Source organism: Nyctereutes procyonoides, unplaced genomic scaffold, assembly GCF_905146905.1.
Source record: "Nyctereutes procyonoides isolate TBG_1078 unplaced genomic scaffold, NYPRO_anot_genome, whole genome shotgun sequence".
In the NCBI taxonomy this organism is placed as follows: domain Eukaryota; kingdom Metazoa; phylum Chordata; class Mammalia; order Carnivora; family Canidae; genus Nyctereutes; species Nyctereutes procyonoides.
Genome location: NW_026575121.1, coordinates 61162736 through 61188673, shown reverse-complemented (window position 1 = coordinate 61188673; position 25938 = coordinate 61162736). Strand labels below are relative to the sequence as shown.

The following is a 25938-nucleotide window of genomic DNA, read 5'->3' as shown; positions in this document are numbered from 1 at the left end:
TTTTCCCAAGTGGTCTCCCAGGTGATCCCCCAGGTGTTCTCCTAGGTGATCCTCCAGCTGATCCCCCAGGTGTTCTCCCAGGTGATCTCTCAGATGTTCTTCTAGGTGATCTCCTAGGTATTGTCAGGGGTGATCTCCCAGGTGATCTCCCAGGTGACCTCTTGGATGTTGTCACAGGTGATCTCCCAAGTGTTCTCCCACATGATCCCCCAGGTGTTCTTCCAGGTGATCTCTCAGGTGTTCTCCTTGGTGATCTCCCAGGTGTTATCACAGGTGATCTCCCAGGTGTTCTCCTAGGTAATCTCCCAGGTGTTGTCACAGGTGATCTCCTAAGTGTTCTCCCAGGTGATTTTCCATGTGATCTCTCAGCTAATCCCCCAGGTGTTCTTCTAGGCGATCCCCTATTTGATCTCTCATGTGTTCTCAAAGATGTTTTGCTCTCTTCCTGTTTCTTATTTGGGTCAGATGATAACTGCTCTGGAGATGGGAGTGCCAGGTGAAAACCATTCAGAGGCTGAGGTCTCGTATGGCCCTGGGGCATCCTGCAGACTGCTTGCTTGCTTTTGTGTAGCCTCCTGTTTACTGTGCAGACATACAGGGGTGATGTTCTAGGAGGGCCCAGAGCCAGCTTGGCAACAGCTTGGATCCTTGTCTTCACCAGGGTCCAGGGACTTTCAGTCTTCCAGACATTTCCATAGTACCTCACCTTAGTTTCCTGCATTAAAAAAAAAAAAAAATCTCAGCATATTCTTGCTGTCTGTGTTCCTGTTACATTCCTTACCCTCCTCCCCTTACTGTAATCTCCTAGAAATTCTTACACAACTAGTGGAAACAAAGCATACAAGAGCAGAAGACTTTGGGCAGCAGAGCCGTGCTGGAAGGTGTGGGGGAAGCACAAACCCTATGGTTTCATTATTTACCTGCTGCAAGTGGGTCTTCCAGCCAGAAATTCCCATTATTCAAGGGCACCCCAGATGCTGCTCACGCTGTGGGGGAAGTGGAGAGCTCCAGGGCAGGTGTGCCTCGATGACAGACTGCCTGAGGGGTGGGGGTGGGGGGACAGACCCACACGTGTGGCTGGAGTGCCCCAAATGCACAAGGCCAGGCAGGTGGCCCCTGAGAGGGTCCGCCCCCACCAGACCCACAACCATTTCAGCAAGGGGAAGTGGCCAGCATGGATAGATCTGCAGAGTTTCCAAAAGGGTTTTTTTTTTTTAAAGATTTATTTATTTATTTATTTATTTATTTATTTATTTATTTATTTATTTATGATAGACACACACACAGAGAGAGAGACACAGGCAGAGGAAGAAGCAGGCTCCATGCCGGGAGCCCGACACGGGACTCGATCCTGGGACTCCAGGATCGCCCCCTGGGCCAAAGGCAGGCTCCAAACTGCTGAGCCACCCAGGGATTCCCCCCCTCAAAAGGGTTTAAAAGAAATGTGAAATAACTTTATTTTTAAGTGGCATCCAGTAACTCAAAATTTAGAGCAGTCTGTATCTCAGGATCACTTTCGACTGAGGGCCCAGACTGAGACTTCAGGGTAGCACCCAGCACAGGATGTTGTCTTCACTGGGGCCACGGCCAGAGTCATAGCACCTTTGGATGCCGATGCCAAAGATCTGTGTGTTTTTATGACAGTGGTGGCTGATGGTGGGAAAGTGTCTCCCATTCCCAGGCTCAGAATATTATGGCTTCCTGACAAATGGACATGACAGTCAGGGCAGCCGCACTTTTCCCTGGTGGGTAACTGCAAGGTCACGGAAAGGCTAATGGCCAGCAAGGCCATGGGTGTAGAACTGGTGGGAGCACAGCCCTTGTCTGGTGCAGTTCAGGCACAGAGAATCCCAGCAGGCCCCCTGGGGGCTAGGGACCCTCATTCAGGGCATCAGTTGTCTTTGCTTGAGTCTGTTGGTTTGTTGAGAACAATATGAATAGCAGTTGGAGCAGCCAGCACAGTTCACCATGGTGGGCCTACTCTGCGGTCCTTTCCCGCTGGAGTGACTGCTCAGAGAGGTTCGCTCATGAGCACTTGTAGCTCTGGCTGGTCCAGCCTTCAGGATAATCTGCAGATAATCTGAGTAATGGTCCCTCCAGTCTTCCTGCAAGGGAAGGAAAAGGAAAGTCTCTTTTTCTGCTAATGCAGGAGCTCCTAATCCTGAGGACACTGTGTGTGCCTTGGTATTGTTTTCCGCAGAGCATTAAGGCTGGGAAACAACAGCTTGTATCTCACATCTTTGGGACCGCAAAAGGCCTGGGTGTGGCTGTGTGAACCCTCTCTACCGTGAGGTCTCCATGGGAGACCTGGTGGATGGGCTGGGCTGCAGGCCCCAGGTGCAAGCCTCACGTGTTGTGTGTCTGCAGGGGTGCAGGGAGGTCATGCTGTGGTTGGGCAGCCCCCAGAGCACTTTTGTGCTGTCTCTTCAGCAGTGGCCATTGGGCTCTGATGTGTTGGCTCAGGTTGGACCAGGTGGAATCCACAGGCTCTGTCCTTGCCTGCTCACCACTGGATGGCTCAGTCCTCAAGGGGAGACAGTGGGCTCGCCTCTCAGTGGCAGGAAGTGAGAGGAATCCACGACTGTCTGTTGGGTGTTTGGCAGGTCTTTGACAGCTGAAGTGCATAATCAGGACTCCTTAATCCCTACCCAGGTGGTCATTTTATTCTTGTATTTACTGGTCTGTTAATTTGAGCAAACATTTATAGGATGCCTACTATTTGGCAGACTAGCAGGCTGTTTCAGCTGCTGGAGAAGAAAGGAAGGAGGCCCAGTCATGTCTCCAGTTCCCCAGGGAGGAGGGAGGAGACAAGCCAGTGGGCCATGGGGCTGGAGGCTGTAGCTGGAGGGTGGAGGTGTGGCTGAGGATCTCTGCTGCATCCCAGTGAGGACTGGTGGCTGGCTCTGCTATCATCCTCGGGAGTCATACCAGCCTTCTTCCTTGGATGTGGGAAGAGATCTAGACATCTCCAGGAGCCGTGGCCATGAGATGTTGGGAGTGCAAATGCTGGTCGCAGCAAGCCGCCCACAGTAAGTATATGGAGTTCTAGCCTCAGCCAGGTGAGGCACAGAAGGCAGAGTCTCCTTGTTCACACCACCTCCTCTGCTGAGACTTCACAGCGTTTATAATTCATCCCCTGTTTCTCAGGATGGACAGGGCAAGTAGTAGCCACAGGAAGCATGCTTTTGAACCTCCTATACACAGGCACATGAACACAGGTACATGCCCAGCCCCTCATCTCCTGCTTCCTGCATGAGGATGGCAGAGGGTTGCTCTAGAACAGTGTGTCCTCCTGGAGGGTTGGTGTGCTTTTTTCTCAAGTAAATTCTGAGAAGTGCGTTTGGCTATGTTTCCACTTGTACCTTGGCGCTCAATTGGTCACTGACTCGCATATGTTGAGGCTGGATAGATATAATTTTCCTTTTCATTATATTTTGAACTTTTAATTTCCACATGAACGGCTTTATTTTTTTTTAAGATATATATTTTTTTATTTGAGAGAAAGCATGTGTCACAAGCAGCAGAAGGAAAGAGAATCCCAAGCAGACCCCTTGCTGAGCACGGAGCCCAACATGGGACTTGATCCCATGACCCTGAGATCATGACCTGACCCGAAACCAAGAATTGGACACTTCACTGACTGTGCCACCCAGGCACCCCATGAACAGCTTGATTTTATTCTTGTGTTTTACCTACCCCTATTACCTCTTGGAAGAAATCTGAAATGTGTATTAAGTAGTTCTTCCTGGCCATGGTTGCCCTGGATGCAGAGAAGGCAGGCATCCAGGCAACTCAGCATGGAGTTTTCAGGCTGACTCTTGTCTGCACTAAGAGAAGCTGCTTATAACTTGATTTAGAAATCGAGTTTTGTCTGTTTTTATGGAGTTTTCTATTTAATATCAAGTGATAAAATAGCAACATATTAAAAAATATATTCAAAAACCTATGTTCAGGATAATAGAATATTTTAGTCATGAAAGTGATGTTTTTGGGGAAATAGACTCTTATGTTGCTATGATAAGCTGTGCTGGCTACCAGGATCTGGACCCATGTAAGTGTGCTGAGCCAGAGTGACTGTGTAAATTCTCCCACGATGTTGCCTTCCACAAGTGGAGCTCCCGAGCTGGGGCGGACCCACTAGCGCTGTGTGGACTTGGTACATCTGAGCATGTCCAGAGAGAACACCCAAGGCTCACGGGCGAACTGTCAGTAGGGCTCTCATCCACAGGCTCCTCTCCTCTCTCCTCCACGCCCCTCTTCCTGAGGTTGTACTGGGTGCTATGCATGGGGTCAGCGGCCTCCATGCTGGGTGCTGTGTGCAAGGTTAGTGGCCTCTGTGCTGGGTACTGTGTGCAGGGTCAGTGACCTCTGAGCTGGGTGCTGGGTGCTATGTGTGAGGTCAGCGGCCTCTGTACTGGGTGCTGTGTGCTCGGTGCTTGTGAGAGGTCAGTGGCCTCCATGCTGTATGCTAGGTGCTTATGAGGTCGGTGGCCTCCACGCTGTGTGCTGTGTGCTGAGTGCTTGTGCGAGGTTGGCGGCCTCCATGCTGGGTGCTGTGTGCAGGGTGCTTGTGTGAGGTCGGCAGCCTCCATGCTGGGTGCTGTGTGCTGGGTGGTTGTGCGAGGTCAGCAGCCTCTGTGCTGTGTGCTGGGTGCTTGTATGAGGTCGGCAGCCTCCATGCTGGGTGCTGTGTGTTGGGTGCTTGTGCGAGGTTGGCAGCCTCTGTGCTGGGGTACTGGAGGGAAGCAAACAAGATCCGGCTCTCAGAGGGGAGGTGGCTGAGAGCCACCGCAGAGTTTGTGGTGTTGGGGTCTGCACCTCCTGTAGTGTCTCTCAGGGCACACACAGCCCCGTTCCTGGGCACCCCAGAGTGTCCTGACGGGGCAGGGGCCGCCTCAGGAGGCTGAACACCCCCTGGTGGCAGTGAAGTGTGGGCATCCACACGTGGGGGCTCCCTCTCTGGGGGTTTGTGGCCCGGGAAGTGCTGCCTGTGGAGGCTCAGGACTGTGGCCTCAGGACTAGCCTCGGGCTTCCGGCCCTGTGCCTGGTTCCTGAGGTGGGAACCGAGTTTGCTCTTTCCAGGTCTTTTGCTCCACATGTTTTAAGGGCTGCCTTTACTTCTGTTGGTAAATGAGGTGCTTGGGGATGGAGTCCGGGTCCTGACCTTCTGCCCTTGTCACAGTTGCGGGTGCAGAGTGTATGCCCCAGACACAGTTGGTCGGAAAAAGACTCATGAAAATGATCCTAATTTAGTTCTTAAAATGAAACCAATGTTTACCCTTCTTTTACCTGGTGGTCATTTATTCATTCATCCATTCACTCAACAATTCAGCACCTACTGTATACTGAAACAGCTTTACTCTCCTATGTCAATGTCTCCATGTGCTGAGAAAGGACATGCTTTTCCTCAGGGACAGAAAGGCATCGTAATATGTAGCCAGGCAGGGAAATGACCTCTGGCCTTTGGGGTAAGTAGTCAGCATGGAGGAAGATGGTTGGGGTGGGACAGCTGAGAGCTGGGATGTCATCCCTGTCCTGGGGTGGGGCCCCAGGCAGGGGCTCAGGATGACCCCTCGTTCTCAGCCTTTTTGGTCCAGAGAGGCCCCCAACTGTAGGGGGCAGAGGACGTGGCTGGGGGTGCCACCTGCTGGGCCCCCCTCCTGGTCCTCGTGGCTTGTCAGTGCTAGCTCGCTGCGGCCCTGCCGTCTCGCCAGTGGGCTTGTGTCTGGGGCCAGCAGGGTGGGGCGGATGCGGCCCAGTCCGTGTTCCCACTGCATGTCCACGGTGTCAGGTGTCTCATCTTTTCCTTCTCTCTTTGAGGAATGTCAGCTACTATTGCTCATGTTCTGAGGTTCTTTGGAGACTAAACAGGAACAAAACCCTAGTTCTCTATTTTCCACCAGTGATCATCTCCTATGAGACTTTCAAACAAGTTTCTTTTCTCCTTTTAAGAAACACAGGAACTTGCAGCTAAATATCTCATTTTTACTGCAAAAAAAATTCTGAAGGGCAGCATGGTCAGCCCTGATTCCCATCATAAAGATGTCAGCTGAAAGTACACAACGTCGGGCTGGTTTTAAGGTTAAACATTTGTGAATGCTGCACAAGTGGTCAGTTCCCAAAGGAGAACCGGGAAGGAAGACAGAAAGCGCTTGTTTGGAGCCTGCCAGGTGTGCAGTGATGGCCTTGTTGGGTCAGCTTGGCAGATGGAGCCCTGTGTCTGCCCTCTTGCCCTCACCGCCTGCTGCCTCTCTGCATGTGTTGGCGAACCTTGCCATCCCCTCTGGTGCCTGTGGAACGGTCACCCAGCCTGCACGTGCACGTGACCTTTCCTATCTGCCAGGAGCCTTCTGAAAGTCTCATTTTTGACATTTAACACCTGACTTGAGGCTGACTCAGATTCACATGCATCTTAGCAGGTTGGCCGTGTTTTCACGTGCTCCACGCGTGGACATAGTGTGTCTGGAACACTGTAATGTTGAGGTGGCTCTACAAGAAAACATTCATCGTTATTTCTCTCTCTTCACCACTAAGAGCCCTTGATGATTCCCCAAAGGAAAAAAACTCTGGATGCTTTTAAATTAAAAGCTTCTTGGGGGATCCCTGGGTGGCTCAGCGGTTTAGTGCCTGCCTTGGGCCTAGGGCCTGATCCTGGAGTCCTGGGATCGAGTCCCACATCGGGCTCTTGCATGGAGCCTGCTTCTCCCTCTGCCTGTGTCTCTGCCTCTCTCTCTCTCTCTCTGTGTCTCTCATGAATAAATAAATAAAAATCTTTAAAGAAATAGATTAATTAAAAGTTTCTTGGAGCTGGAGGAGCCTTGGAGAGCTAGTGTGTCCTCCTGCCCTTGCCATCCTGGACAGTTGGCTCTCTTCCCAGCTGCAGGCAGGAGGGACCCCATGCACTGCCCTGGGGTGTGTAGCTGACATTACATGCAAGTCCAGAAAGCTTCAGAGACACGGAGCTAACCCTGCCTCCTGGAGGCCCTGGCGTGCCCACTCGCAGACTGGCACCTTTTAAATGAGCTGGCTTTCCCCAAGTGCGTTGTAATGTCTGTTTCCATGGGAGTTCCGCAGAAGAGGGTGTGTGTGCCGGGTGTTCTGGTGCTGAGCTCCGAGGAACTCGTGCTCTGGTTCGGGGTTGGTTTCTGTTGCTTCTTCCGTTTTGACAAGACTGAGGCAGTTTGGTCCTTCGTGCTGCTCCAGGTGTTACCGGCTGTGCCCAGGCTGTTGTTGGCATGGGACTGGGCCCTGGGAACTGCCCCATCTCCTGAGCCCTGGGCTGCCCGCGGGGGTCCCCACCAGACGCAGGGACCAGAGGCCTCTGACAGGCAGGAGGGTGTCCGAGGCTCTCCTTCCTCAGAGGACATGTCCCCCAAGCGTCCGCGAGGGTAGCTGCCTGAACGGGGCTGTGGGGCCTGCTGTTCCGGCTTGTTGTGAGCTCACAGTAGGCGACGCTCGATCCCGGCTTTGATAATGCTCTCTAGACAGACCCAGGGTCACACGCGGAGTTGTGTTGTCTGCAGGGCCGTGGGCATGCCGCTGCCTGAGGTTCTTCCATGTGGGGAGGGGCCGCGGGAGGGAGCCCTTTGACCTGCAGCAGGGTCCCCTTGGGACTTACTTCTGGCTGGCTAATCTTCCATAGTTTATTTATTTTTTTTTTAAATTTTTTTAATTTTTATTTATTTATGATAGTCACATAGAATGAGAGAGAGAGAGGCAGAGACACAGGCAGAGGGAGAAGCAGGCTCCATGCACCGGGAGCCCGACGTGGGATTCGATCCCGGGTCTCCAGGATCGCGCCCTGGGCCAAAGGCAGGCGCCAAACCGCTGCGCCACCCAGGGATCCCTCTTCCATAGTTTAGACACCAGGAGGAGCGCCTGGGGCTCAGGTCATGATCCCGGGCCGGGGATTGAGTCCTGCATTGGGCTCCCTGCTCAGAGGAGAGTCTCCCCCTCCCCCTGCTTCTTGTGCTCTCTCTCTCTCTCTCTATGCGTCAAATAAATAAATAAAATCTTAGAAAAAAACCCAAACAGGTGGAGTTTATAGTTTTCTCAATAAAAAACAGTCCTTCTCCCTAATTATTGCCCCAACTGTCAAATCAGATTCAGAATCAAAATCGACCCAGGGAATGAATGGATAAGCAGCAGATCCATCCTCAGTCTTGACAGGGAGGAAGATCCTGACACCTGCTACAACACCCGTGGGCCTTGAGGGCATCCCTGGGAGGACAAATACTGATGAGCCCGCATCCGAGTTACCCAGAAGAGCCAGGTCACAGACACACGGCGCGGGGCAGGGACGACATGTCTCGTGAAGGCGGAGCTTCAGTTTTGCAGGATGAGAAAGTTGCAGAGACTGGTCGCACAGCAGTGTAAATAGGCTTAATGCTACTAAACTTTACACTTAAAGGTGGTTAAGACGATAAATGTTAGGGTATAAGCATCATCCCATAATTTAAACATTAAAGAAATTAATTTAGCAGATTAAAGAAATTAAGGGGGCTAGTGTGAACAAAACAAAACAAATAATCCTAATTGGTAGGCTGATGGATTCCTACTTTTATCAGTTGGTTTTGGAGGTTGTATGTTAGCTTGTGTTCCAATACCAGGGGTGGCACCATCTGTGGCATCTCAACTTGTGGTGGCAGAGAACCAGGATTATGAAGAGCTAGGAGTGTGCAAGAGGGAGAGCAGGTGCATTGCTGTGAAATAAGTTCATTATTTGGAAATGTGCCTGTGATCAGCAAGGGAACTAGATAATTCTGTTCTGCTAACTTGATGGTGTATTGACATTTGCTTTTTAGGTGAAGCCAAAAATCTTCCGACTTATCCGGGGCCGAACAAGATGCGAGATTGTTACTGCACCGTGAACCTTGACCGGGAGGAAGTTTTCAGGACCAAAATCGTGGAGAAGTCGCTCTGGTAATATCTGTGTAGCTTTCTTGATAAGTTTTCCTCATGTGGAGAGCACTGTGAACATGGGTGCTGTTTGCCACCGTCCATGGGGTGTGTGTCCACCTTGGCAGTGGAATGACCCTTTTCCGAGGTGCCTGCTCCTGGGGCACACGTGGGCACCTTCTAGTCACATGAGCGGCAAGGCCCGTGCCATGCACAGTGCAAGTCAAGCACTTTGAGAAGCTGAATGTTTGGAAGGTTTTTGTTTTGTTTTGTTTAACACCTTCCTTTAAATGTTCTGGGAGGGACACATCTGAGATGGGCGTGGAGGTAAATACTCAGTGAGGAAAGAGGCCTGGACTGTGTTCACTGACCAGAGGGGGTCTGCAGAAGGAGCAGCACCTAATGGGCCCTCAGATTGAGGAATTTGCCAGACAGTGGGATCAGCTATGAAGGACACTCGTCACCCAAGGGCTTGTGGAGACACAGGCATCTGCCCAGGATGTGGAGGGTGGGCCATAATGTGCATTGCTACCAGGCTCCCTGGGGTGAGGCCCCCAGGCCACACCCCAGGGATGGGAGGGCGCCCTGCAGGTCGAGTACTTTACACAGTGGATGGATCCAGAAATGTGAGGTTAGCAGGGCAAGGGGACCATGGTTTGCAGCCGGGTGAAGCAGCCAAGGCTATTAGTGGGGTCCTGAGTGAGTCATGTATCACCGGGCAGTTAAGAGAGTGGGGAAGGCCCCACAAAGCCCCGACTCCACCTTCAGGTTTAGGATTGTGGGTTGTGTGTGTCTATGCACACAGCTGCTCTGGATTTGAGAACATTTTTAGCAGATGAATTATATCCTTGCATATTACTCCTTTTAAGACAGCACAGCACATTCAGACCACTGACCAAAGTCAGTCTTTACAGAATTGTTAGCGGTCTTGTGCCCCTGAAACATGGGGACTGCTGTCATTCCCCATGTGCATGGTTGCCACCAGCACCCAGAGGCTTACCCCTGAGGCCACACAGTCGTATTTCATGCTCCATGTGCTCTAGATTCTCGGAAGCAGCCTGTGGAAGGAAAACGAGGAGCCTGAGACATTTCAGGACTGGAGTCTGGCTTTGTGGCTGAGGATGAAGGTGGTGCCAGGGATGATGATGCTCCTGTGACCTCCTGGGTCACTTTTGTTACCCTGATGGAACATAAACCCTTCTTGTGTTTACACAGTTGAAGCTGGAGCCCACAGGTCACAAGGTCAGAAGGTGACTGTGGCCTCAGGGAAGCCGGGCCCTCCTCAGATCTGCTGAGCCTAGACCTCTGGGAAGAGTCTGTTTGGGAATCTCTATTCTAGGCAAGATTGTGAACGGGGGTCATGGTCTTCAAAACATTTTAGACAAGTTTAGAAATAGAAACCATGGTTCCTGGCTTTGGCGGACCTAGAAAATGCGCTTCTGGAGCAGGAAACGGAGGCTCAGAGACCAATGAAGATAATGATGTGGTAATACTGTCCTGTCAGAAAATCTGAAAAATAGCCAGAATCAGGTGAACTGATGTAGTGGTCCAGACTTGGCCGAATGTTCATGCTCTCCTTACAGTTTTAATTAACTTGGCTATTTTTGTTTATTTATTATTTCAGCGAATATTTATCATTTTAAGATTTATTTGTTTTAGAGAGCACGCACGAGCACATATGTTGGGGGTGGGGGTGGGGGGGCAGAGAGAGAATCTGGAGCAGACCCTTGCTAAGCCTGGAGCCTAGTCCGATCCCACGATCCTGAGGTCATGACCCGAGCTGAAACCAAGAGTCAGACTCTCAATGAACTGAGCCACCAGGTGGCCATCAATGAGTGTTGATTGAGTGCTTATTAACATACAGACAAGGGGAGGGTGCTGTAAAAGAAGGTTAAAACTGATGGGAAAGAAAGACTCCAAAGGAATCACTGCAGGAACTTAAAAAAGTGGGTGCATTAGGCCATTTGATATTGAAACAAAAGCCGTGTTCACACTGGTGGATCGTGTGGCTGGTACCCCCAACGTTCTGCTCAATGGTGTGAAGGCAAAAAGGGAAATAAACGCATCTGTAAAAGAAGTTAGCAAGGAACATTGCTGCCACTGCTTGCTGCCAAATATTTGAAACCAAAAACTAGCTGTCTTGTGGGTTTGCAGGCCTGAATCCCCGTCTGTGGCCCACAAATCTCCGTCCGTGAACATGGGTTGCGGCAGTCCTAGACTAGTGGTTGATAATGTACACTGAGCGATGAAGTGCCAGTGGAAGCAAATACAAATGTGCCCTTCGGTCCAGGCTTGGAAGAACCTTGCTCTGTGATCTCTGAGGAGAAGATACAGAAGGAAATGGGAAGGATGAGAGGTCTGGGGTCAGAACAGAATGGTGTTCACACATGTCTCACAAGGACTCCTGAGGTGAGGGGAAGAGGGTGGGAGCCTGGGCGAGGGTAGCTGGAAGAAGGCGGTATTGTGAGATTCCGGCTCGAGTGGCCTTGGTTGGAGGGCAGAGCCCAGGAGCAGAAGCCCCACATGGAGGCCTCTGCCAGTGTAGAGGCCCGAGGAGGAAAGCCAGGCTCCGAGGATGACTGCCAGCACGAAGGCAGTGGGCACAGAGGGAGCCATGCTGGCGATGCTGAGGGCCACCTGTGTGGGTGGGTCAGTGGTTGTTGCCTCCCCTGACATGTTCCCACTGGCCTCAACATTTCCTCTCAGGCTGGATGCTCCATTTGGCGAAGTCACTGTGGAAAAAAGCCTCCAGCTGGTCTCTGAACTCAGAGCTAGAGGGCTTGGTGGCCTGGCCGGGCACCTGGGCAGGGTCAGCCTCCAGCTCAGTGGCCCTCCAGCTCAGTGGCATCCTGGAGCCATCCTCAGACGTGACGGGAGGTGCCAACAGGATGCGTGGCAGAGAAGGGGACGCGGCTCTCCCCAACTTCTTGCCAGCAGAGGGTTGTCCCTGGGGCCCCTGGGTGGCGACCACGTGGCACGAGTGTCCCTGGCACTCACTAGGGATCACTTGGCAGATGCTGTAGGGAAAGGCCCTAGTTTGTTCTGTTCTTCCTCTCTATATGGAGAGCGGGGCTGGGGGCCTGCTGCTGATGGAAGACTCATTGGATGGGACACTTGGGAGTGCAAGCTCTTTCCTCCTGGCCTTGTCTCTGGTCCAGAAAAGTGGTTTTGGGCAAAGCTTGTTTTTTTTTTTTTTAATTTTTATTTATTTATGATAGTCACAGAGAGAGGCAGAGGGAGAAGCAGGCTCCATGCACCAGGAGCCCGACATGGGATTCGATCCCGAGTCTCCAGGATCGTGCCCCGGGCCAAAGGCAGGCGCCAAACCGCTGCGCCACCCAGGGATCCCCAAAGCTTGTTTTACTAGGAAGAATACTTCCCTGACGTTGAGAGTGAACTTTGTTCACATGTACCTTTCATGGCTTGATCGTGTCAGCACCTCAGTGGCAGCTCGTTGTCTCCTGTTTAAACCCGAGGCTCTAGGACACTGGGCTGGCAAGGTCGGGGCTCAGGGCAGCTGCCCATACTGGATGGCATGCGCATCTGCTGAGTGCCTTCTGGGACCCCACCAGGAGGATCTGCCTCCTGCTTCCGGAACAGGGGTGGGGAAGGTTCCATCATGGAGGAAATCACCATTCTGTCCAGAAAAAGGGGCTTACCCACGTGCCATGCACAAAAGAAGTTAACAACAAGACCTCCTGAGTGCTGGGTTAGCCCACTCATTCTCAAGAGTATTTCAGAGTGGTTTCATTTTTTTCTGTCAACATATATGCTTATTGTGAGGAGGGCATTGCCTACCTTTTCCCACAAAATCCCCACAAAATGTAAGAAGAGCTCCTGTCCTGGAGAGGAGCTGCCCCAGGCTTCCTGATCTGACCGTCAGCTTCTCCGGCAGCCACTCTGACAGATGGGGACGCTGCTCTGGGACCCCCCACGGGCAGCCGCCTCCTTCATCCTCTCACCGGGGTTCATGTGTGTTGCTGTCTGGGGGGATCGCCCGACCACCTGGCCTGCAGCCCCCTCTTATCTTCCCGCAGAGGCCGGGCTCTGGTGCCTCCTCAGGTCCACACGGAATGGTGCTCACTCTGCTGTTAACGGCAGGTCACAGACTGCATTCACAGTAGGGTTCCTTTGGTTCAAAAATTGGGATTGTTCCAAAAATGGCCTGGAATATGTGGACATAAATGTCAGTGTGGTTATTTGGCAGGGGGAGGGGTGTGGGATTATGGGGGGTATTTTTGTTCTTTTGTTAGTATGTTTTTGGTTTTGCTTTTTTACATGAAATTAAAAGTTAGACAGTAAAATAACCACTTTCTGCAGGAAAGTGAGGAGGAGCTAGCTCATCACCATATTTATGGACAGGGGCATGATTATAGCGCCCACATCCTGTCGTTCTTGCTGAAAACGTTCCCTGAGGAAAGGTCGCTCCCAGGCAGGGTGGGTGTGCACTTCCAATCTGGAGTTGAGGGTGCGAGTGGGTCTGTGACGTGACAGTGCCTTTCTGCTCACCCTGGAAGCTGATGGTTGCTCAGAAGCCAGCCCTACAGCGTGCCAGGACCTGCCCCAACAAGGATGCCCCCGTCCTCGGGGCCCCATAGTCCTAGGGGAGAAGCCATCTGGGCCTAGACCCTGAAAGGGACAGCAAGGAGTCTGTGGTTTGGAAAGACAGATTTCAGTTTCTTGGAAGTTTTTAATAAAAACCAAGCTGTTGATGAGCAAACACTGATTTATGAAGCTGTTATGTTTGATTTATGAACACCTAACAGTTTCTCCTAACATTTACTTTTATCTCTAATTTCTCCAGTTAAATTTAAAAGAAGTCTTTTGGACATAAATGTAGGCTTTAGGCCCAGACAATCCTTGCCAGGTGGAATAGGTGAATCCATGCCTCACAATCTTAGGGTGCTCCAGGCAGGGACCTGTCCCCCCAGCATTCCAGGATGCTCCAAGCGGGGACCCATCCCCCCAGCGCTCTGGGGTGCTCCAGGTGGGGATCTGTCTCTCCATGGTCCCCTAGTGCTCTAGGAAGAATCCCAATCCTGGTGCTTTGGGAAGAGTGTGGGCAGCTCTGAGTGTGTTCCTGCCTAGTGCTGTGCCTGCCGGATGCTGAGCTGGGGCTCCTCTGGCCCTGCCTGTCAGACCACCCTCTCAAATGTCCTCACTGTCCTTGGGGTCTGCAGTGGCCATCGTGGACTCATCAGTGCTTCATGGCCAGCACCCCAGCCCTGCGCCCTCCAGTGCAGGCAGTGACTGGTCCAGGTGACTTGTGGGAAGCGCCCAGGCAGGAACTTCTGCCCAACATGGGGACAAACTCTGGGATCCCACCTCAGATTCTCCCCTTCCTGGCGGAGGCTTAGCTACATCCCTCCTGTCCCCGCTGCAAGAGTGCAAGATGCATATCTTCATACTGCCCTTCGTGGGATCAGAGTGGCTTTCTGTCGGGGAGCAGCCCCTCCATGGGGCTGCTGTGAGCAGGTCGGGTTGTGACATGAGTTGGGGTTGGCGTTTAGCACAGAGGCCGAGTATCCTGCCTCCCAGGCAGGTGCCACATCTCATTGGAAGGGCAAGGCTCTGTGGTGAAGGCTCTCGGGTGCTGGGGAGCCAGGTCACACAGGGATTTAAAGAAGGTTTGAGGGAAGTGAGAAACCAGGTTTTCTTCATGCTCTGAGAGCCTGTGGAGGTAACTGGCAACAGAGGCCTGTGTCTCTGGGGCTCCTTTCTGAGCCCACCTGCTGCACATGGACACACGGATGCTTCGGGCTCAGTGGTCCCTGTGGGCCGTGCCCACACACAGCTTCCTTGGTATTTCTTGTTCTTCTCCTATGGACGTTTCAATAGTATTTGGTATAATGAAATTTTAATCCAGCTTTTATTTAGTGATTTAGCCACATTTTATTAGCTGAATTCTGAGCTGTGTGGAGATGGGCTGGTGCCCTTTTTGGAAAACCCATCCTGCCTGCCTGGCATCCAGGTCCTGTTGGGCTGTGGGCTGGACCTGAGTCGCTCTGGGAGCCTGCCCCCACGACTTCTGGAGGCTCTACCCTCAGCCTGGCCTTCTCTGTGGCACATCTACAGCTTCCACCTTGAGGCAGGAATAGTCCTAGTGGGGCTGCTTGTTCTTGGGCACGCAGCCTCTCCAGCTACCCCCAATCTGGAGCAGCTCAGGCAGCCTGCCCGTCCACCCCCCTCCGCCCCGTCCACCCCCTTGCCCCCCTGCCCCTCCACCCCCTTGCCCCCCTGCCCCTCTCCCCGTCCGCCCCCCTCTGCGCCCATCCGCCCCCCTGCCTGTCCGCCCCTCCACCCAGATGTTGGGAAATGCACTTGGGCGTTTGCGACACAGCATGAAACCAGAGAAAACCAGGCGCACAGCTGTTTTCTTGTGAGCAAGCCCCATGGCCGCAGGGCTAGCAGCCTGGGTGTGGGCGGTGCACCGCCGGCCTCGCGCAAATGCTGGGAAGTGACTCATGGAGAAGGCTGCGGTTTCTCCACGGGTCCCAGAGGAGGCCCCGTCTGACCCTCGAGGCTGCACATCTGGGCTCTGGGGGGAGTGGGAGGAAGGCAGGCCATTTCCCTTGTTGGAGTTGCTTACAGATCAACTCCGTGTTTGGTGGGAGGTGTTTTCTTTTCTCCTTGTGAGACTTCCCTGGATTTGGTGAAACCCCATGTGAGCTTCTCGCAGTAATTACAGAAGGAAAGAGCTCGTCACTCTGGCCAGCCTTGGGGGTGGATGCTGCGGCACACGTTAATTTCCTTCTGTCAGATAGCAGTATTTAAGGCGAGCCAAGTCCTCTGGGCTGCTTTTTTCTTTATTTGGAAAGAGGGTTCTGGAGCCCTCAGGCTGCAAGTGGGGCCAAGTATGTGGGGCATGAGTCATGCATCTGACTGCTGCTGACCTCGGCTGGGGACAAAGCGGGGTCTGTGCAGACAGAAAAGTGGGGTCTGTGCAGACAGATACCCCAGGTTAAGCTGCTCATGTGCAGGAGGGGGAAGTTGGGGGCTGGAGCCTCTCTGAGTTCACCAGAAAGAAGATACTGTCTTGCTGGGCACATGGGGAAGGGTGGGCATGAGAGAACCCTTTAGCTTCCCTTGTCTTTGGGAACATGCTTCCAAGCCTGCTGCCTGTGAAGAGACCAGTGTGAACTTAACTGTTGACCAGGAAGGGGATGGGGTTGTCTGGATGATCTGGGGTGGAGGACACACAGGGGAGGGGCACCACTGTGGGTCCGTGTGATGTCCACCCTCCTGCCCTGAAGATGGCACCGCTGCCCAGGCAGCGTCTGCTCCCAAGTGCAGGAACTCTGCTACTTTGCTGGACCACGTACCTGTCCTTGCTGGTTGATGACATATTATTAACAAATCGTGCTGTTTCCAGATAAAAAGATATTTCTTACATGCTGTGTATCAGTTATGTATCTCCCAGTCTGGGACACACAGTAGAAAGTTCTCAGTGGACATGAGAAGGTGGGCAGTAATAGAACACGGGCCCCAGGCGTTGCAACTGAAGTGCCCTACTCAGAACTGCACCAATGACTTCAACTTTGCCAGTGAAAGCAGGAGGCCTGTTTGCCATCACATTAGCCGAGTCTCTAAATGTTGGTAAGACACGGTGTTGGTAGGGGAGTGGACTGTATGTGCGCTCACTTTCTGGAGAGTCGCACAGTGTGATTCCTTCTGCCGAGCAGGCGTGCCCTGGGGGCCCCTCAGGGACAGGTGGATGGCCGGGGGTGCATCTGGACAGCACTGGCGCCCATCGGGGTTGGGAACTTCTGACCCCCAGGGAGGCCCACTCAGACCTCAGGTGCTGTTTGGCAACAAACATTTTATTTATGCACTTATTTGGAAAGTGGTCCATGGCATGATATTAAAAGATTGGGATGTATAATGTAATCCTACTTTTTATTTCAAAAATATGTCTCCATCCACATCTATTTCTGTTCTATAGTCATATGGTTTCAGAGAAAAAAATCCAGGAGGATATTCCCTATGGTGTTAACTTGGTTTTCACTTCCTGACATCTTTATGTATTTTTAAAATTTTGGTTTTTAAAATATAACTTTATTGAGATACAATTCACATACCATGTAATTAACATATGTAAGATGTCTAATTCCGTGGTTTTCAGTGTACTTGGCACATTTTCGTGTCCCTGAAGAGAAACTCATCCCCTTCACTCCTGTTTCTTACTGGCACACTGCTCTCTGGCAGCCATAGCTTTGCCTGTTTAGGGCACTTCGTGGAAATGGAATCACATGAGTGTGTGGCCTTTGTGGCTTCTTTCACTGAGTGTCACGACGTCAGGGTTCACCCGTGGGCCACAGGTCCCCGAGCATGCCTGCTCTCTGAGGTGGATGATGATCCTCCCCTGTGTGGATGTGTGATCCCACTGCTCTGGGCTTGCTGGGCCACACAGTTACTCTGTTCACCATTTTGAGGAACTGCCACTGTCTCCAAAGCAGCCGAACTAGTGCACATCCCTGCATTGTCTGGCTTCTCCACATTCTCACTGCACTTGTTAGTGTTTCTAGTTAAAAATTATAGGAAACATTCTTATCCACGAATGTTCCTCTTTTTAAAGCAGACAACTGAAGTTGTAGGGGACTTTGGAAGCACAGGGAAGCTCTAAGAATGTACACATTTGGCGGAAAGCTATGTCTTGCTGGGGTGGTTTTGCTGAGTTTGGGACAAGCGGGAGTCAGTGGGACGAGCGGGAGTCAGCGGGGAGCTGGTACCTGCAGATGGAGCCCTCAAGGTCAGGCCCGTGCTCTGTCTGGGACCCCGCCAGCCTGCACGAGCATGTGCCTGCCACCCACACCTGGGTGTCGTGCTGCTGCAGGTCACGTGGAGTGTGGCTCCCTGCAGTCTAGTGCTTTCCTTGGGTGCAGACACTACCCTGGTTTTCCTGTGCCCTCGGAGGTGAAGCCTTGCCCCGAGTGGCATGCCTGAGGGCATGGGGTGGGGTTCTGTGTCGCTGAGGAGAATCCATGTGCTGCCCACATGTCACACGTGATTGCTCTGGAGACCATGATGACCTCACGGCTTGTGTTAGACATCTATGGGTATGGAATTAAAGGTTTCTCACCCTGGAGAGGGTTCTCTGGCGTGGAACCTCCAGCTTCCTGCCCCTCGACTGGGATTTGCCGCCATGTTTTCTAAAATGCTGTCCCGGCAGTTCTGGGGACACGTGTGTCCCTCACTGTGAACTTCCGCCATGGGGCACCACACTGGCCACCTTCTCCACCTTCATTCCAGCCTGAGCAGGAGCTCATATCATTCCAGCTTCCCTGATGGGTCACGTTTGCTGCTCTGGACCTTGGCTGTAAACATGCGTGGAAGTGGAATCCTGGCCGAGTCCGAGGCGGTGGTGTGCCGTAATCCGACCATCGCAGAAGCAGCCAGGGCGTCTCCAGTGTGTGTCTGTCTGCTGTGTGCAGACCATGTGCGCGGACTCAGCCTGGCCCCCCACGAGCAGCTGGGGGTCTGTTTAGTGACAGAGCCCTGGGTTTTGGCCGCTTAGCCGGGATTTGCAGCTCTTTTTGGGTCTCTGTGAATCCATGGAGGGTCAGCCTGGGGGGCCCGTCCTCTTCCCGTGAGAGGCGCAGACATCACCCCAACTTCCAGGGAACAAGTAGCATGGCCTGGAGCTGGGACACTGAGCACGCCTTCCCAGGGTCCCAGCAGTCCTGGGGCACTGCAGACACTGTCCTCACTGTGCAGAGCTCCGCCAGCACCGCCAGTGCCCACTCGGTGCAGCGGCCTTATGACCCCACACATTCAACCCCAGCGAACAAACCGCCATTTCCCACCTCACAGATGAAACGCAAAGTGGCGTGTTTATGATACATGTAAAAGCGCGTTAACGTGTGTGCCCAAGGCTGGTGGCCTGTGTGCAGACGGCCGACCCTGGGGGTGGCCGGGCCACTGCATCCAGAACCTAACAGAGCCTGTTCTGCTTCTTTCTCAGCCCCTTCTATGGAGAAGACTTCTACTGCGAAATCCCTCGGAGTTTTCGGCACCTGTCATTTTACATTTTTGATAGAGACGTGTTCCGGAGGGACTCCATCATAGGTAGGTGCTGACACGGGTGTTCTCATCCTTTCCGTCTCTTCTGGGTGGGGCCTCATTCTGGGCTCTCTGCTCTGAGCCAGCAACGTCCGTCACACTCCTGGCCTGGCTTTCCCGGCTGTGCTGAGCAGCACAGGTGGCAGTGGGTACCTGCTGTCCTGGTGGTGGCGTCCCCCCCTGCCCTGGGTGGGTTCCTGAGCTTCCTGTGGCAGGGGTAAGCTGCCTAGGTTCCCTCCAGCCCCGTCAGGTATAGAGGAGCTCCACAATGAGAGCTCACATGGGAGAGACCAGAGCAAGGGCTTCAGACTGTCCTTCAGAGTGAGCATACAGTGACCACGGAGCCTGTCCCCAGATGACCTCCAAGGGCCCTGCCCCTCTGAAGGGACAGTGTGCAGAGGACATGCCCCGCAAATCCCCAGACTACACTTGTCCCTGACTCTTGACATCCCTCTCTGGTATTGGGGTGCTCTCAGGGGCCCTGGGGCTCTCTGAGGTATTGGGGTGCTCTTGGTCCCTGGGGTTCTCAGAGGAATTGGGGTGCTCTCAGGCACTGGCATTTCAGCAGAGCACTCCTGGAGAAAGAAGAGAGCTGTGGAACAGCGCAGCCTCCTCGAGTCAAAAGGGTCCTTGTCCCAGGAGGACCCTATTCATATTCTCTGTGGCACCAAAACTAGAAATTAAGAGGCTAACTGTGGGTGCACATGTATTTGTTGGGTTCCAAGCACCATATGATGGCCCTGTTGTGGCCATGGCCGCTCCTGGGGGATGTCTGAGGGACTTAGCTCCAGGATAGAGCACTTGAACCATGGAGTGTCCATGCCTCATTCCTGGGTGTCCCGGCCCCTGAGGAGGTCACCTACCCAGGCCAGCAGCACTCTGGGCAGTGGTGGCCTCCCCTGTAGCTGTCCCTCGGCCTCTAAGCATCATGCCATCTGGCGGTTACTTCTGGGTCTGGTTGTGCTGAGTTCCTGCTCGTTGCCCAAGGCTCTGCATCACCATGTAAGGCCCATCCCTGCCTCTTCCTCACACTCCTGACCTGGGACCCTGGAGCCCACTCTCTCCCCTCCCAGCGGCAGCCCTGACCCTGTGCTGGGATGGCCTGAGCTGCCTCTTCGGTGTACGGGCCCCAGCACCTCCTCACAGTGTATAGCTCACCTATGAAAAAGCTCCACGCGGAGGCAGGGCTCAGCAGTGACTGTCAGGTCTCTCCCTTTGGCTTGGGAGGCAGTCGCTAAACGTTTGTTGAGAAAATGGATGATTTTTGAAAGTACCTCTGTTCATTATATTTATTCCACCTTAGAAATTCACAGTGTGTTATAGATAGTCTCCCTCCTGAAGAAACCCTGTTCTGGTGTCATGTGCTCCCATTTTAGAGCTCAATTTATCCAGAAGGAGAGAGAGAGAGAGAGAGAGAGAGAGAGAAGGAAGAAAGAAATTGCCGATTTCTTAGCCTCACTGCTGGATTTGGCCTGGAGAAAGAACTCTATTCCATAGCATGCCTTGAAGACCTTCCATAATCTGACCCAAATGGTTATCTGTATTTCTCAATGTATCTGTGTTCACACACACAAGTGTGTGCCCCACTGGGCACCTGTGCAGACTGCCCTCCGCAAGGGGCTCCTATGACACCCTCCCAACATCAGAAGGCTTCTAAACATGCCCTCGCTCTCCAACATCAGACTTGTGCTGCGGCATTGAGCTCATGCTCAGCCTCTCTCCCATGTCCCAGGCACCCAGCCTTCATCCATGCCGACGGACCCACATCGTCAGGGGCTCAGCCTAAAACTCCATAGTGGAGTCCTCAGGTGATTCTTAGAGTTAGATGGAGACATGTATGTACCAGGCACTGTGCCAGGTGTTCCCATGAAAGCATGCGTTTGACCTGTGTCTTCACCCCTGGATATAGATACTCCCTCCACTTGCTACATGAAGTAGACGCAGGCTCAGAGGGCGTGACACACTTGCCTGAAGATACACAGCCAGCAGGTACTAAGTCAATGGGCTAAGTATCTCCTGTCATATTTGGAGGGTCAGAGGCAGGAGAGGAGGAGTTGTGTCCACACCTGCTGTGGTTCCTCCAAAGACCCTTTAATGGGTCTCCCATCCATCACCCCACACCCCCTCCCAGTCTAGATCACCTTTCATCCTACCAGTATGTGACAGGTAGCTTCCTGAACTTCATGCAGAGCATCCCTAGTCCGTCCAGCACTCAGGGTGCCTGCTCTCCCTGGTGCTCTGGGCCCCCATTGCCTGCTGTGTGAGTGAACGTTCCCGTGGCCAATGTTCAGGAGAGGGCAGTAGTCACCTTCCCATGGAAGCAGCAGACCCACTGGTAGTGGCAACAGTCATGACCTGCTGATCTGCTCCTGCCCTGTCCCTGGGGACCAAGAGGGGATGTGCCTTAGAGCCCTGCCCTGCCTGCCCTTCCCTTCCCACCCCACGCTCCATCATGGACACTCTCTCACCTGGTTTTCCTCTTCTGGGTCTTGGACCACGTGTGGGGCAGAGAATGTGTCGATCCTTGCTTTATTCTGGCTAGGGCGGCTTAGCTGAAAAATGATGACGTGTACCAAAGTTGTACCAGAAATCTCTGAATGGAATCCCTGTATTAGGGCCTAAATGATCTATGTTGCTCACTAAAAACATTTCATGGCTGAAGATAGAAATCAGTGTTTGGTCCTGGGAGTGTAAACACACCATCCCATTTAATGAGCCATCTGATTGGCTTTCATTCTGACTTTTCTCCTTTCTTCCCTACCCTTACTCTGAAAGAATGGTAGGTGCTGCCCACTTACTCCAGAACTATCCAGCAGTGATTCATGTTGTAGGAAAGGAAAAGCGATGTAAAATGGAAGTATCTGGTGCATATCTATTTACTTACTTCACATGTTTACAGAGTATTTAGTAGGTGCAGGGGCTTGTTCCAGGTGCTCTATGAATCTGAGCCCTTTAGCCTTCACAATTCTTTGCTGCACTCTACCTTCAGAGGGGGAGCTGGTAGAAACAAGCCAGATGGTGTGCACACCTGCAGCCAGGTCCCCAAGTTTTCGTGTCGCTTTACATTGTGCTTTGCAGACTTCACTTGGAGGCAGTCGTTGGTTGCATGTGCAGGCTGATGGGGAGGGAGAAGCTCCTGGCTATGGGTTTGCATCAGCAGGTGGGGGGTGGTGCTGGGACACACACGGGGCTGGAAATTGTGGATGTGGTCCTAGTGGAGGGTGTGCAGGTGGGACATGGGGATGACAGTGGTAACAGATGATTTACTCGTGCCAGGATGAGATAGCATCTTCCACATCCGCCATGAGCAGAAACCCATCATCACCATATATCACCTTCCACCCATCATGCATCAGCTGCCATCCACCCCCCTCCACTATCAGACTACCATCCACCCTCCTTTACCATCAGACCACCATCCACCCTCTTCCACCATCCACCTTCCTCCACCTTCAGACTACCATCACTTCCTCCACCATCCACCCGCCTCCACCATCACACTACCATCCACCCTCCTTTACCATCAGACCACCACCCTCCACCCACCTCTACCATCAGACCGTCCACCCTTCTCTGCCATCACCACTTATTCTCCACCATCCCCCACTCCCCACCATCCATCACCCTTCATATGTTCTCCATATTCCCCAGCCATCATGTAACATTTACCATCCTCTAGCCCTCATCCTGTACCTTGTTCCACCATCTTTCACCACTGTCCTCACCACTTCCAGCCCCAAATATTTCCCAGCACCAAAAACACACTTGGTGTAAACCCATAAAGCTGACTCATTCAGGACTCCCCATCATCATTGGTATCTGCTCTAGTCCTGGCCACACATTTCTCATTTTTGGAATGGAACCATATGACTGTGAATCTAACATCTAGATACCAGATTCTTGTGCTGGGTTTTCTTCTACCTGAAGAGCGTAGCTCTGCATGGTCCAGGACGGCAGGGTGGGAGATGCCAGCCACAGGCCAGGGAGGCCCTTCTTCTGCAAAGCCTGTTGGTCGGAAGGCAGCATTCTTCCTGTCCCACCAGAAACTCCTTTGACCGTGTGCCTCCTGTGGTGGGAGCCACCTTGAGCGTGCTGCCTGCCTCCGCATTCCTAGTCCAGCAAACACGAGTGGTAGTCTTCTGTTTGACCAATGACCAGAAATTCAAATTTAGAAAGTCTGAAGGCAGCTTTGGTGCTGGGGTAAAGAGGTGCTGATTCAGAAATGATCCATGCCTCTGGTGATGTTTCTGCAGTGTAGGCCAGAGCTTTGCACACTTGCCAAAATGCCACTGCTGATTCACAGGCTGGGGCAAAACCTGAGAGCCTGCATTTCCAACAGCTACCTTCTTGGAGGGTGCTATGATTTAAGGAGAAATAGCTGGAGTTTTTTAGGATGTGCATGGGTCTAGGAGCTTCTCGAGGCAGGGCCTGGGTGTCTCTATTCATTACTTGCTGGGTGTGCAAAGGTCTGTTCAAGGACGAAAGGGGGACGCCTGGGTGGCTCAGTGGTTGACCGCCTCCCTTTGGCCCGGGGCCTGATCCTGGAGTCCCAGGATTGAGTCCCACATCAGGCTCTCTGCGAGGAGCCTGCCTCTCCCTCTGCCTGTGTCTCTGCCTCTCTCTGTATGTCTCTCATGAATAAATAAATAAAATATTCAAAAAACAAAAAAGGACAAAAGGGACGAAGCAGACAGAGATAGAGGGTGTTACATGGTCCCTGGTGGTTCTGCAGATCTGATACCCCAGTATGACGGGTAAACCCCACAGTGGAGCTCTTAGCAATTGGCCTGGATTATACTATAAATAAAGATGAGTTTGTTAATCTTTGGAAACCTATGAAAAATCTTTTCTGAGTGGGAATCCTAAGGAAAAAAAATGCACATTTGCACATTTTAGAGAAACTGCTCAAGTTGATTTGTGAGATTATTTCTCCTCAAAATAACCAAATAAGATATTTGTTAGTTATCCTGTTTAAGGTATCTGTTATTTTATTTATTTTCTTTAAAGGATTTTATTTATTAGAGAGAGCACGAGTGAGGACAAGCAGGGGCAGGAGGAGAAGCAGGCTCCCCAATGAGCAGGGAGCCTGGTGCGGGACTCCATCCCAGGACCCTTGGATCATGACCTGAGCCGAAGGCAGATGCTTACCCAACTGAGCACCCCCGGTGCCCCAAGTATCTGCTATTTTTAAAGATAGCCAGCAAAATCATGGTTTGGCAGCTGTTGGTGGCATTTAAACTGGTGTTTTGGCAGCTGGACCTAGACATTCCACCTCATTTTTGCTGCTGGAGGAATAGTGGCCATCTGGATCTCCAGGAAGAAACCAGAATTATGGCTGGTAATTATGCTGTTATGAGGGTGAGAGTACAGATTGTGTCACGGGAATGAGCACCAGGTCACTGGCCTATCAGGGTTTTTAGTGCCTGATCTGATGGGGTCATAGGCCTGGAGCAGCCTCGTGCATACCCTGGTGACCAGCCAGCCAGAGACACATAGACTTGAGTCTGGAGCTTTGTCCTGAGGGCCCATTCCTAAACCCAAAGCTGCAGGAGTAGGGTGCCATGATCTGGTCCAGGGAGAGCTGACCTCACCGCCCTCCCACCAGTTCACTTGTGGCCATGGGTGCAAGGTCAGCTGCAGGTGAGAGGCAGGCCCCTCGAGGTGAGGAGTGTAGTAGAGAGTGGGCTTGGGGTCAAATGAAAGTGTCCTGTGGAGGAGGGCATGGATCGGGTGCAGTTGTCTGGCTCCCTTGCACTTACTTGGCAGCCTTGGGTTTCCTAGGTAGAGAATTTTAGCACCAGAGGGAGGGGTTCCAAGAACATGGTCTTGGCCTATAACGAATGTCAAGGAGCTGCAGGTCCAGCAGCTGGCTGCTCGCACACAGGGTATGTCCCTTTACCAGGATGAGGCTGCTGGACAGACTGGCTGTCCCCACTGGACAAGAGCTGCACCACCTTCCACCAGTTCTGGATGTAGACCAAATATTGGGTGTTGATGTGCCACATAACATCAGGGGCACAAGTACTGGCCTTGCTGACAACCCCAGTGGGGTGATTCCAGGGTCTTTCCTGAGGCTGTTTGATAACTGGCTATGCAAGGTGACCTTCCTCTTGAGAATGTGAGAGATGTAAATGTGCTGAAGTGATGAATGGCACCGCTGACAGGCAGATGGGGGCTGAAGGCCGGGACATGAGACCCCCAGGTCCCAGCTCTTGGGCACTTGGAATGTCTCTTCTGCACGTGTGTTGCCATCCAGACACCCTTCTGTGCCCCATGGGTGGGTCTCAGAGGGTCTGGAATCCAGGGCAGAGATTGGCTGACCAAGCTCTCAGAACCTCCCTCCACCTGCTGAGGCAGGGCCTGTGAAATCGGGTTCACAGAAGAGATTAGCTGAGAGGAACAGCTCCTCATGCCTGAAGCTTATGTGAGGCAGGAGGCATCTCGTGATGAGTACCTCCAGGAGCTGGCTGGACCTGGGCCAACAAGCAGCCCACACCCAGAGAAGCCACCTGATAAGGGGGGAGGTTCCGGGCTTCTGAGCATGGCTGACCGTGGGAAGGCAAGGGCGTGGGACGAGTGGAGTCAGGTTTGTTCATGCAGGACCATCTTGGGGCACTGCCTGACCTTTTACCCTAACACCTCCCAGCAGAGGGTCTGTGGCAGGCCTCACTCTTCAGAAGTTTCCGTGTGTGGGCAGCTTAGGGGACTCCACAAGGACCTCTTTCTGCACCTGCTCATTCTCATTTGCCGGCAGCTCCTAGTGGCCTATTTTGGGGTGGCCAGTGCTGAGTTCCCAAGGACCGGACAGAAGGGTAGCTTTTTCTTCTTCTAAACCTCATATGGAGGAGCAGGCCAGGCGGCAGCCCCAGACGGATCTCATGGGAGGCCTTCCAGATGAATCGTTGCCTGTATTGATCTTACTGGAAGGAGGACGTGGTTTTAGCAGCTTGCCCGTCCGTGGAGAGAGTGCCACTCATTCCC

The 25938-nt window shown here is 52.6% G+C and overlaps 1 protein-coding gene across 1 annotated transcript in view; it reads left to right on the top strand.

The window, feature by feature from the left end:
- The window catches only part of RASA3 (RAS p21 protein activator 3), a 106043-nt gene that overhangs the window by 38236 nt on the left and 41869 nt on the right, over positions 1-25938 (top strand). The window contains exons 2-3 of the mRNA XM_055335819.1: positions 8805-8922; positions 18860-18963. Coding sequence (XP_055191794.1) covers positions 8805-8922; positions 18860-18963 — 222 coding nt within the window. The remainder of the gene's footprint in view (positions 1-8804; positions 8923-18859; positions 18964-25938) is intronic.